Source organism: Branchiostoma lanceolatum, chromosome 10, assembly GCF_035083965.1.
Source record: "Branchiostoma lanceolatum isolate klBraLanc5 chromosome 10, klBraLanc5.hap2, whole genome shotgun sequence".
Classification (NCBI taxonomy): Eukaryota; Metazoa; Chordata; class Leptocardii; order Amphioxiformes; family Branchiostomatidae; genus Branchiostoma; species Branchiostoma lanceolatum.
In genome coordinates, this window is record NC_089731.1 from 8,714,724 (window position 1) to 8,726,677 (window position 11,954).

General features: G+C 41.7%; 1 protein-coding gene across 1 annotated transcript; it reads left to right on the forward strand.

Annotated features, from left to right (window-relative positions):
* The first annotated feature begins 290 nt into the window (after nt 1–290).
* LOC136443406 (homeobox protein EMX1-like) lies at nt 291–10,886 on the forward strand. Its single transcript, XM_066440629.1, has 3 exons — nt 291–1,374; nt 4,137–4,312; nt 9,786–10,886. The coding sequence occupies exons 1-3, from the start codon at nt 969–971 to the stop codon at nt 9,981–9,983; spliced, it is 780 nt and encodes a 259-aa protein (XP_066296726.1). The 5' UTR covers nt 291–968; the 3' UTR covers nt 9,984–10,886.
* Nucleotides 10,887–11,954: the final 1,068 nt, after the last annotated feature.

Genomic DNA, 11,954 nt, shown 5'->3' on the forward strand with positions numbered 1-11,954 from the left:
TAGAGAAAGTCTTGAGTAGAAACTGCCGTCAAAGAGGATTATTGTGTCCGCCATTAACTGTTTCAAATTATCCAAAGACAGCGCAGGTAACTTTACGTTTATTTTTGGTTGAAACTATAATGAAAGCGTAGGAAAGTGCGCAATGTTTTTTTTCTTCATATTCTTGACTTGAAATCACCACAATAAATAGAGATTTTTCACCAATCATTTATCAAAGCTGACACCAATTCTTCACACCTAAAACTGTTTCTGTCTACTGGGACGAGATATTTTCCACGTGTTCAATCTATTATAAGTGATCGCATATCTCCGTGTACTCCCTCGTTGAAAACACTTCATCTAGGGTAACCCCTGAGTGGTATCTGGTGTCATATCAGAAGGGCATGTCATCGCCCTACTACCACCTACTTATCAAACTCCTAATCCGACCAGAAGATGGCCGTCACTTCACCTCGTGGGCAGGCGTTCCTTCTTTTCCGTCCTTCTCCTTTGGGGAAACCTTCAAGACATGCCGAGTTTCCAGAAGCCAATGGGAAGGCAGGGTTATAACTCTTCTTGTCAAGATTTGCATAAATCCCAAGAGGTTATCAGAGCATCTGCTGTGCAGGACCTGTGGCTTCTTCACCGAGAGTCATACGAGCAGTACTAGTAGCTTAGCCTAGAAACCACTTTATCTGTAGTGTTTCTTTCTTAAAAGCTTTCGACAAGATCTCGCCTGGGATCGCATTGTGTGTGTCGTCGTGGATTTACGTCTGAAATTCTCGTATCGATCGCTGAGAGGAGCTGTTGTGCGTTTGACAAGTTGGTCGGTGGATCGGAACGGACAGCCCGGGAACGAACGTGTTCTCTTGTCTGAGTGACAGACAGAGCGTTCGAGCGGCTCCACAACTTGTCTCTACCATTCCTACAAGTTCTGTCTTTTATTCTGAAGACTCGTCAGAGTGAGCTAGACACAGGACGCCGCCACAATGATGGCAGTACATCCCAAGTCATGTTTCAGTATCGAGTCGCTGGTTTCTAAAGACCCTCCTCGGGTTGACCGGCCCCGACTCCCGCCGCTGTCGGCGCTGTGGGGGATACCGTGTTACACGGACACCGTCAGCACGGGCTCGGTCGTACCCAACCTACCTCCCGTCAAACTCTGCTCCGCCGGACCGTCTGCGTTTAGGAACGGGCTCCGCACGGCGACGACTTTACCGAATGTCCCCGTGCCGCACTACGTCCCCGGGTACGGCCCGACGGCGGGGGTGGCCGCGGTACCGCCCGGACATCATCCCGCCCCACCGGGCTTCCTCCACCCGCAGCAAGCCTCCCTACCCTGCCATCCATGGCTGCTAGCGCGCCACCAAGCCATCTTCGGACACAGAATGCAAGGTAACCATAACCATTCCTCTATCAAACTTCTTGGTACAGCAGATATCAGTAAGTCATCTAGATAGTTAGTCATTTTGAAAACAGTTGAAAACCTGCGTAAGCCAGGAGAAAGTTCACTATCTATCAGTTTCTAGGGGGTTCTAGATAGTAAATTATTTGAAGATGCTAACTTTTTATAGCCGATCACCTTCACAAAACACGTATAATCATTTCTACAAATCTAGAACAAGTAAGGATGTGTCTTACTGGTAATGGTTTACTGTGGTGGTTATCACATAAGACAGTTCAAAGAAACGGTAGTCTGGAAGATTTATTTCTTCAAGAAAAGCAAGCCATTTTGTTGCTTTGGAAGATGTAAACTCAGTAGCAATCGTAAATCTTCCTTACTATTTCCTAAGACGGTATGTCAATCACTTTTTCTGTTTTCTATCCATAAAAACTCTGAAGGAAAACTTCTGTACGGTAGAGAGGTGGCAGCACGCGTGGCTATTTGTCGGGATTTGTAACGAGGTGATAATGAGAAGAAAATCAAACAATGATCAGCGCTTTCACTTTGTTTGAACTGCTTGATTGAACTAAATAAATCCTCTCCAAACACACTTGTCCGCGATAGCTGTATCATCTGTAGCATGGCTGTGCTTTCAAGACGATAGACTTTGAATATTATACATGTTCTGCACTACCACTAATACTGTTTAGCAAGACAAGAATTCTAAACGTTTTCGTCTCGTCAGATTTCCTTTTGAATTATATATCAAACGTAACCGTTTTATATAGATCGAAAGTGGCAAACGTGGATACAAATCTTTCCATGAAATCCTTCATTTTCGTATTGAATTTTAGGATAGCTAGATGTTTTGCCGTCTTGTTTTTTACTCTTGAGAAATAAATGGAACAAACTTACTGAAGAAAACGTCTTGATATAGACATTGAGTGGTAGATTGCTACGCAATTTATATGGTCGGCACCATTGAAAATACGACATCTGATTCACTTATGAAATTTTGCAAATTTTCATTCATTGGCAAGCACTTTATGAATATTCGGATGTGATACATGGGAAAGTATGACTTCGATTATCATCTTTGACAGCTATTGAATTTGTAACTTGGAAACATGACGCAAGTGAAGAGATTTTTTATTGTACAAATTTCCCCAGGCAGCCCTATGCCACTGACCCGCCCTGAAATAAAAAGAAGAAAAAGAATTTGGCCACAATCTATATTTTGTACCTTATGAATTTGGTGGTATAGGAGTTTGATAATACTTTGCGAATGTCTAAAGAAGTGTCGATGGCTTTATTCACTCAACAATTTACTCTATGCATGTACATGCATATGGTTCAAAAGTGACATGTACAAAGCAGTGAATCAAAATCATCGAGGTATGGTATCTAAAACCTCTCTCGTATATTACAAAAAATACGCACGGCTACTTGGATCTCTTTGTACAAACGTATTCTGTAATACATTTTCTTGATCGAAAGGAGAAATTGTGTGCGAAAATCGTGTTCCTATTTCTCAACAAACGTTTTCGCGCTTTCCAACGTTGAAACGAACTACTACTACTAGTCGAAGAGATAAAGAAACAAGAGCCAGTGAGCTATCCTAGAATATTTGAAATTTCTTCGATGGGTTCTTGAATGGGAATTAAGCACAATCGAATCAGTATGTACCTAAACAGCAAATTAAACCTAAAAATGTATAACAAATTCCTCGTTCCAGGCAGCATACGATGATCGTTGATTCATAAATATTATACTGCTAATTCCAACAAAACACTTGAATTAAAACTTGAATCGTGTTTTTTATATTTTCAACACATCAATTTAGTCAACTAATACTGGAAACTTAAGAAAATGCGGACATAGACTACTAGCACTTGCACTGGTAATGTTAGAGATAATATTCTAGCTCAAAAAATGATGAAGCCCTTCCGAAGCGCTTTGGCGCCGAGATAAGCAACGTCATGAATGTGAGGATGAAAACCCTTCCTTAGATAGATAGGATTAGATAGATTTCCATGTAGAATCCAACAACAGCCTGACTAAACATCATAACGAGTGCTACACCGTAGGAGTGAAGGAAAATTTGCTCCTCTCACAGCTCTTTACACGCGGGGGCCATCTTGACCAAACCTGGCGGCGGAAGAGGGGAGGGGTGGGAGAAATAATAAACACGAACTTACTCGGAATGCCAGACATCTTTTGCTCGTTATCGTGTTGACACACATCCGTGTCTGTATACATCATCGGTCAATTATGAGGATATTAACGGGAATATTATGTCAACTTCCCGCTGGGATGTTTATTGTATTCCTACCCAAGCCAGCCTTCGTTTACATGCATTTTCCGCCATCCACTTAGGATACATTAAATACACTTATGATAATTGTCGCACGTTCAAGAAAACGTCTGAGATATCTTAAGTATGCCGTTATACGTTAAGCATGGTAAAAGACAGGTAATGTTATGTTGTATATATGATGTAGCGGGAAATAGCAGTTGTCAGGCGGGGGATGTCGTGGGATGTTGGGGGTCAAACCGTTTGACATCGCGCTCTTGGTCGTACCTCCTCTGTACGTCTGTGCTGATAAGCATCAGCTAGCCATGGACAGGTAGTCTATACACACGGTCGTAAAGACAGAGGAAATGTTCCCAGTTGGGGCTTACTGATTTATTTATGAATCGTGAGAACGTCTTGTGCGCGGGGAAAGAAAGTGTATCTGGTTCAATTTGAAGAATGCTATGATGTATTTTTCAGATCCAGGAAACGGGCCTCTCCTTCTCGCAAATCCGTTCCGGAAACCGAAGAGAATCCGGACGGCGTTCACCCCGTCACAGCTGCTCCGGTTAGAACACGCCTTCGAGAAGAACCACTACGTAGTCGGGCAGGAGAGGAAGCACCTAGCGCAGTCTCTGAGTCTCACAGAAACACAGGTGGGTTTTGGAGTCTCACAAACACAGGTGAATTCTAACGTTGGGTAACATAAATTCGCGGGGTACTTAAATTCGGGATTTTTCGAAAACGGGGTGTTTAGGGATATGTGCTAGATGCAACATCAGTAATACCGCTAGAAATGCAAACTTGACAGACTAACGCATTCAGAACACTGTCTGAAAAGCTTCGATAACCATGTATTAGAAGTTGGCTACGTCAAAAACTCTCCGTCCCTTATTGTCACAGTCTGAGGGCTTCGTGGGAGAATTATATGTACATAGTTGTTCGCTGGTTTATAAGACAAATGTCACATCCGCTTCCTGCTCAACACAATTATTTACAATACAACTTATTAGAATCTCTTTTGCTAACCTACAACTGGACTCTAAGCGTGATTAATCATCAAAACGCCTCTCTGTTGCTACAACCAATGGCTACGGCACTACGGTGAATTTTCCCGCCGCCATATTCGTTACCCAGAATCCTGCTATTCGGCAGACGACAAACGTTTGCGAGGAACACTTTTTTGTCTAAATGTTGTGTGTGATAGTGGACTGATGGCGATATTTTCCTCAAAGTTTGCTCTTAGCACAAGCAGAAACACATGGACATAGTAGTATTACCATTTCTACGGCATCCAGCTAACGCCCCGATGAATAATGTACATATTTCCATGACGGTGGGGGTGAACTTTGAGTGAAGTTCTACCGACTCAACACACGGGTTGTTCCCGAAGGCCTGATGCGTGCGGTACGGCCGTTTTTTCGTGTATCTTTTTTACTTGGACACGTCTATATCCATAGCACTCTCCTCAAGCCAAGGATGGAACGAATAGCTGCTGTATAAAATGTGATTAGCGGTAAGATATTCAAGACGAATCTTCTCTCCCGAATTAATGTGCCCCCCTGTCCGACAGCACCGCCATTGTGCGTGCGGCGGACGGTAGTTTCAAGTTGAAATATTATGGTGTCAGCACGACTAGAGACAAAATCTACCATATATATGATTAGTGCAAAGATAGTACATGATACTGACAGAATAATAGAAAAAAAGGATGGTTTATTGTTCTGCTAGATTGATTTCAGTCAACCATTATCGGAAAAATCCCGAATTTATGTTACCCAACGTTACACAGTCTCCGAGCTTAGTATAAAGACAGGTGGGTTTTACACAGTCTCATAGAAACACAGGTGGGTTTTGGAGTCTCACAAACACAGGTGAGTTCTACACAGTCTCAGAGCCTCACAGAAAGACAAGTGGGTTTTACACAGTCTCACAGAAAAAAAGTTGGGTTTTACACAGTCACACAGACACGATGTGGGTTTCAAACTTTCAGTACACAGTTTCTGAGCCTCACAGAAACACAGGTGGGGTTTACACAGTCTCACAGAAACACAGGTGGGTTTTACACAGTCTCACAGAAACACAGGTGGGTTTTACACAGTCTCACAGAAACACAGGTGGGTTTTACACAGTCTCACAGAAACACAGGCGGGTTTTGCACAGTCTCACAGAAACACAGGTGGGTTTTACACAGTCTCACAGAAACACATGCAGATTTTACACAGTCTCTGACTGTCTGAGCCTCATACAAACATAGGTGGGCTTCAAAGAAACACATATCGGTGAAAGACAGTCTTTCAGTCTCAGAGAAACATGGGTCAGTTTTAGACAGTCTCACAGAAATACAGGTGGGTTCGGACAGTCTCTCAGTCTCACATGTACAGAAGCACGACTGTATGTCCAAGTCTCACAGGAACACAGGTAGATTTTAGTGTCAGAATCTCAGAAACACGTGTATTGTAGACACTTTAGAGGTCTCACAGAAACGCAGGTGGGTTTTGCACAGTTTCAAGGTCTCACAGAAACACTGGTGGGTTTTAAACAGTCTGTCAGTCTCACAGAATGCATATGAGTTTTTCATGGTCCTTCAGTCTCACAGAAACACGGTGGGTTTAGAAAGTCTCGCTGTGAAACGAAACACGGGTTGGTTTACACCTTTACGTCTCGCAGAAACAGAGGTAGATTTTAAACAGTCTTTCAGTCTCACAGAATCACGGTTGGGTTTCACTTTTGCTCAATCTCAATTTTGGTCCGGAATTTTCACAGAATCAGTTCATAACAAACAGGCGACTTTTGTCAAGCTCCAGCAGAAACAGGTGTTTCATTAGTAAGAAGCATGTCATTCAAATATGACGACCTACATGCACCCTTTAGAAAGGGTTCGTTTAGCTCAGACGGGAAAATAGTACTAATATGTCCGCCATTTTCTGACAGGCAATAGTTTCAAACATCAGATGTAACTGTAAGGGTCATACACAAGTACCATTTATGGTCGCCTATTGCTGGGTGACGCGTTCTTGGCATTTCCTAAGCCGTGATTCGGTTCAGTGGGTTATGTCACTGATAGAAGGGACCCACCTGTTAAACGGGACTGTGCTGTATTTTCCACTTTAAATATACTTTTATTTACTGAATCAGTTTAGTAGAAAAGTTTCCTCCAAGCTTAATAGTGTATGTGCTTCCCTTCAGAGGAGGGGGGGGGGGGTAGAAAGTGGAAGGGGGAGGAACATTTACTATTTTTCTCGACATGAAGGAGAAAGAAAACAATTCCTACAACATACGATATGGCGCTGAAGTTTGCGAAAATGATGTATACTGTAGGCTTTCTTAAAGTGTCAAATAACGAGTGTCTATTGTAATGGGGCAGCTCTAGCCTTGAAATAGTGCCTCCAACATTGGCAACTGTTTTATTGCCTATTCTTTTTAACACTTGTGATCGGAGTGTTTGTTTCCAATGGATGTAATACTACTCGACGATTTTGTTGGTCTGTCATTTTAATCAATCAATCAATCAGTTCGTCCGCTGTTGTTCATAGGAAGATGCAATCGCTACTACTCTCATAGTAATAAAAAAAGAGATATGACCATTGTGTCATACGATACGAAATGGCACCGTGCTGTTCTGACTCTACTTTGCAACTTTATACGTTTCTAGTGCACGATACATATGGTCCTTGTGTACGTGTCAGCACATTACCAAGACTCATAATTAGAGGGTATGTGGACTGACAAGCCACTCTGCTTTCAATTATGGCCCAGGGTCCTTTTCTGATGGATGAAACGAAAAAATCTCGCCGGATTAGCCTCTACCAGGCTCCACAGGTCGCTGGAAAAATAGTAGAAATTCGCCAAATAGACAGATAACATATCAGAGGAGTTAGCTGCATGGCCAGGTAGCACAGTTTGCGACCTAGGCTATCGCCGGATATCATCATGCTGTTTACGGCATTGTAGATTATTGTCAGCTGCCAAGGGACAGATTTTTCCCTATGATTTTTGTTCTCGAAATCACATTTTGTTTTGGCAGAACTCTCCCCCCAACACTATTTCATTCGCTACATCCAAGAGGCATTTTATGAAAAATACGCATTGCTTATGGTGTACTGAAATCACAGCCATATCTTTTTGCCAAGGCAACGATGGCCAAAAAAGACACACACAATTTGCAACGATGTTGCTCAATGCTGTATCTTCAATGATGGAAAAAAGAAAGAAACCGCTGTCATATCAAATTCTTCGTTTTTCGTATCCTCTGTATCTTTGCTTCGTAACATCTTTCCAGAGAAAGAATATGTCTGCTGAGGTAAAATGTATGTACTTCTCTTCCGATTTACTTGGAATTTTCCAACGGTAGCTCTAAGCATGCAGAGGAATGTTGTCTTTCCCGCGCTGGGGAAATGGAGATTATTTATAATCATCCCTCTCTGTAATATAGCATGTTGGAATTTTAATGAGCGCATTTATCTATTCTTGAAAACCTAAAGCTGTCTTTTCCGTACATTCTCCGTGGATTTTGTAATCAAAATATAGTAGGAAGTCAAGTTTACCGGTAGATACATTAAACAAAGGATATCCTACTGGTTACAGAAGTGTCAAAGTCAAGTTTGTAACGGCCCAGAGGTTTGATAGACTGGCATTAAGCGTGTGTATTGTTTTCATTGACAATTCTTAACCTGCTTTATCGTTAGCATCTAAAGACAAAAGACGTAAACATTAAGCGTTAACAAGTCCTGACATCTCTACAAACCAGTCTAGCTTGGAGGTATAGATAGCTTGGGTCCAGTTGTTTTGTGGTGAATGGTCGATCTAGACGATGTCACTTTTTACCTTTTTTTAGATGTCATAGCCCCCGTTTTTCTATGTACCGACTCTGTCGAAAGCAGCATGTTTTCCCACTTTTATTCATTTACAAATCGAGGTTTTCGACCTAAACCTTAGCTTCTCAAAATTGGCGCTGAGAAACGATGGTTGCTATAGCCTAGGGAGGTCTTACAGGTGCGTATGCACGGGGCCTGTGGTTTATACCGTCAGACATTTGACAGGCTCGGTTGATTTGATTTACGATGTGGAATCTCAGCTCACGCCATTTTTATCCAGATACATTTTCCCTTGCTCATGCCTCCTAAACAGCCATAAATACGTGTAGATTGTAACTCTCGCATGTGCATCGTCGTGTTGCTATTTAAATCGGGTCAGCGGACGCCGGTGTGTTCTCGGGCGGACAGCACGTCACCTTATACCGTGGGAAGGTGTGCGGAGCCCCGCTGGGCCAACCTGAGGTTCATTAAACATATTGGCACCCTCCCTCGACAGCCACGTCGCGTTGATAGACCCAATACGACTTGCAGAGATTCCTTCACCACCTAGTACACATGGTGTAAACGGTTGTGGCTTGGGAAGCCGCCAAAGATTTGTTTCCACTGTTCAGGACCAAGTACTTTACAGTTTCTTGGTCTCAGGTCTTCTCTGAGTTGTTTATAAATCCGCCCGTAGCGGCTGTGTGGTGTTGGGGCCCTACACGACCAGTCCGTGACACATTTGTTATCACTTAGGACCAGTCGTGGGGAAATTACAAAAGACAGGCTCGGGTTTAACTGGTGCAAGTTAAGGGTGAAATTTAAACTGTCAAATATTCGCGTTTCTGAGTAGAGGCATAATTGGTTGCACGCACGAAAGTCTGGTTCCCAGCGCAGCGATGCCGACCTACAAACTCACAAGGATTGCAAGGACGAGTTATGTACATCTTGATCAGAATGTACAATTTCACAGAATGTAAACCTTAAAAAAGTGTTTTATTTTTTGTTTTAGGAAAAAAGGCTGAATCTGGGTTGATCTATTCTATATACCGCTTCAGTTAACCGACACTACACACTATCAACGCAAGGGTATATGTAGAAATGTATCCTTTATAGTAAAGAATCGTATAGAAATATTGATGCTCCGTAACTTTGTTACCTTTCAGCTGTTACCTTTTATAGCATGCTATGTGTATCAACGTGTGGAGGAGTTGTATCGCAATGTATTTCCTTACATTTTGAAGACAAATACTGTAGCTTGATCGATTGAATCAATGGCAACAGAATGATAGTGAAATCACATGTCATAAACCACGCTTATGTTGTGTTTCAGGTAAAGGTGTGGTTCCAGAACCGGAGGACGAAGTACAAGAGGGACCAACAAGAGGAGGAGGGGCGAAAGTCTCCTCCCAAACAGAAGGGCGCTCACCACATCAGTAGATGGAGAATGGCCACGCAGCAGTTCACAGACGAACAGACGGACAACAAAGAACACACGGACGGACAGACCATCGAAAAGTCGGACAGTTGATGGTGTTAAGAATATGAGAAACTCTGTGTGTGGTATCAACATTCCTAGATTCTCCCAAAAGCAACAACATTCCACAAGTTGTCCAAGAATCTCGAGAAACATTTAGACATTTTTCAGTACAACGCTTTAAGATTGACGCTCAAAGGTGCAAATGACTTTCACAGCAATATACATGTAAACCTTTGGTAGGCACAAGGATATCTCTGTTTGATTTCTGTAGACATTTTGTCACGGTCTTTCATTGTATATACATGTTCAAACACAAAGTCTAACAGCTTCTTTAGATGTGATGACTATAATGTATATAATGTATACATCATAAACTTGTAAATTGTTCTCACTAACAGCTTTGTATAATAACGACCTCGGAAAGTTAAGGCGATTGTTTTCTGCACCATTTCGAAGAATCCGTAGAAATAATACAACATCATTAAAACAACGATAATAAAGTTTAGGTAGCTCTAGTGAGACGACCAACTCTCCCAAATATGGGAATGAGGGGCCGACCTATGCAAATGAATGCATGGATGATATCAGGGAATTAGTCAAGCTAATCCACTAATTTATAACCTTGTATTTCATTGGTTTAATCTTCAGGTCATTCCATATAACCTGTTATGACAGCCAATTGACGACCGGCTTATATAGTTGGCAGCTTGAATGTAAAAGCAAAAACTACCTATGCAACGATAGTAATTAAAGTCTATATCATGAGTCAAATGTTCCTAACGACTTCAAGTTTATATTGTCCAGGCAAAAGTTACAACGTCAAATACGAAGGTTAATATGTACATTCCCAAAACGAATCTTTCAGATGATCATGAGAAAACTTTGAATCGAAGTTGTGAAATGTAAGATAGCTTTGTTTTATGTAAATATGGGAATAAATGAGCGTAAACTGCATATTACACTTGTGAGGTTGCTAGCTTGTCTCTGTGATCAAAGTACTGTATTTGTGTATGTCAAAGTGTGTTTTGAATTATGCTCATGCAATACAGCACATAACAGATTCCTTAGAAATGAGTCAACGTCTTCTTACATAACATATATCATACAGTTGTGATGAAGTGCTATCATGAAAAAAAGGTACGAAATGTCAGTTTCAACAAATCGTTCATCGTTTAGTGGAACTATCCGACATGGCTGCCATCACGCATGTCTAGTGGCGCGTCTGATCGCAGCTAACCTCGGGGTCAAGTTTATAAAAGACTTCCAGGTGTCAGGTGTCAAGAGCGTTTGGATGCCATCAATCACGAGACGTAGGGAGTAATTAGTGGTGACCTACAATAACGGTTATTCATAATTCATGGCCCACATTTGGCACCGGGGGTTTGGCTGGTGATAGCCATCTGAGAGAGATGAAACAGGCGAGAAAAGTGACTGAAATGGAGGACGGTTTTCTTGTTTGATTCCGCAAACCACCACACGTCTGCTTAAGCCATAAGTATTGATGTTTCAACTTTGAACCGATCGTTAGATGTTATCAATATATATTGGCTGGAAACTCTTTATCAAGACGATACAGTATAATCAAAAACACTAGTTGAAACTGCCCTTTTTTCGGTTTGAATTTGGAGAAACCGGACCACAGGACATTTTCCTGAAATATCCTTTTTTTCATACATGAAGCCTTATTGTGCAAGTTTGACTTTATTCATTATGTTATCTAAGGTAGTGGGCAGCATGTATTTGGATAAGTTCAGGTGTAGTTAAGCAACCGTTAGCCCACTAGATATGTACTTTTTTCGTTTGTCGAAGCCATGATAGTCATAGTAGCAGTCTTTTGTATTGTCTTTTGGAAGATGATTTTGATTTGAGAGAAGATTTAGTAGGTTCCTTCGTAAGGAAACACATTTTTCACATCCAGAAATCCGCACTTGTTTTTGAGCTAACGGAGGACTATTTGAGACTGAATCATTCATTTATCCATATTTCACTGCAAGAACTGAACTTCATATCAAACTACAATCG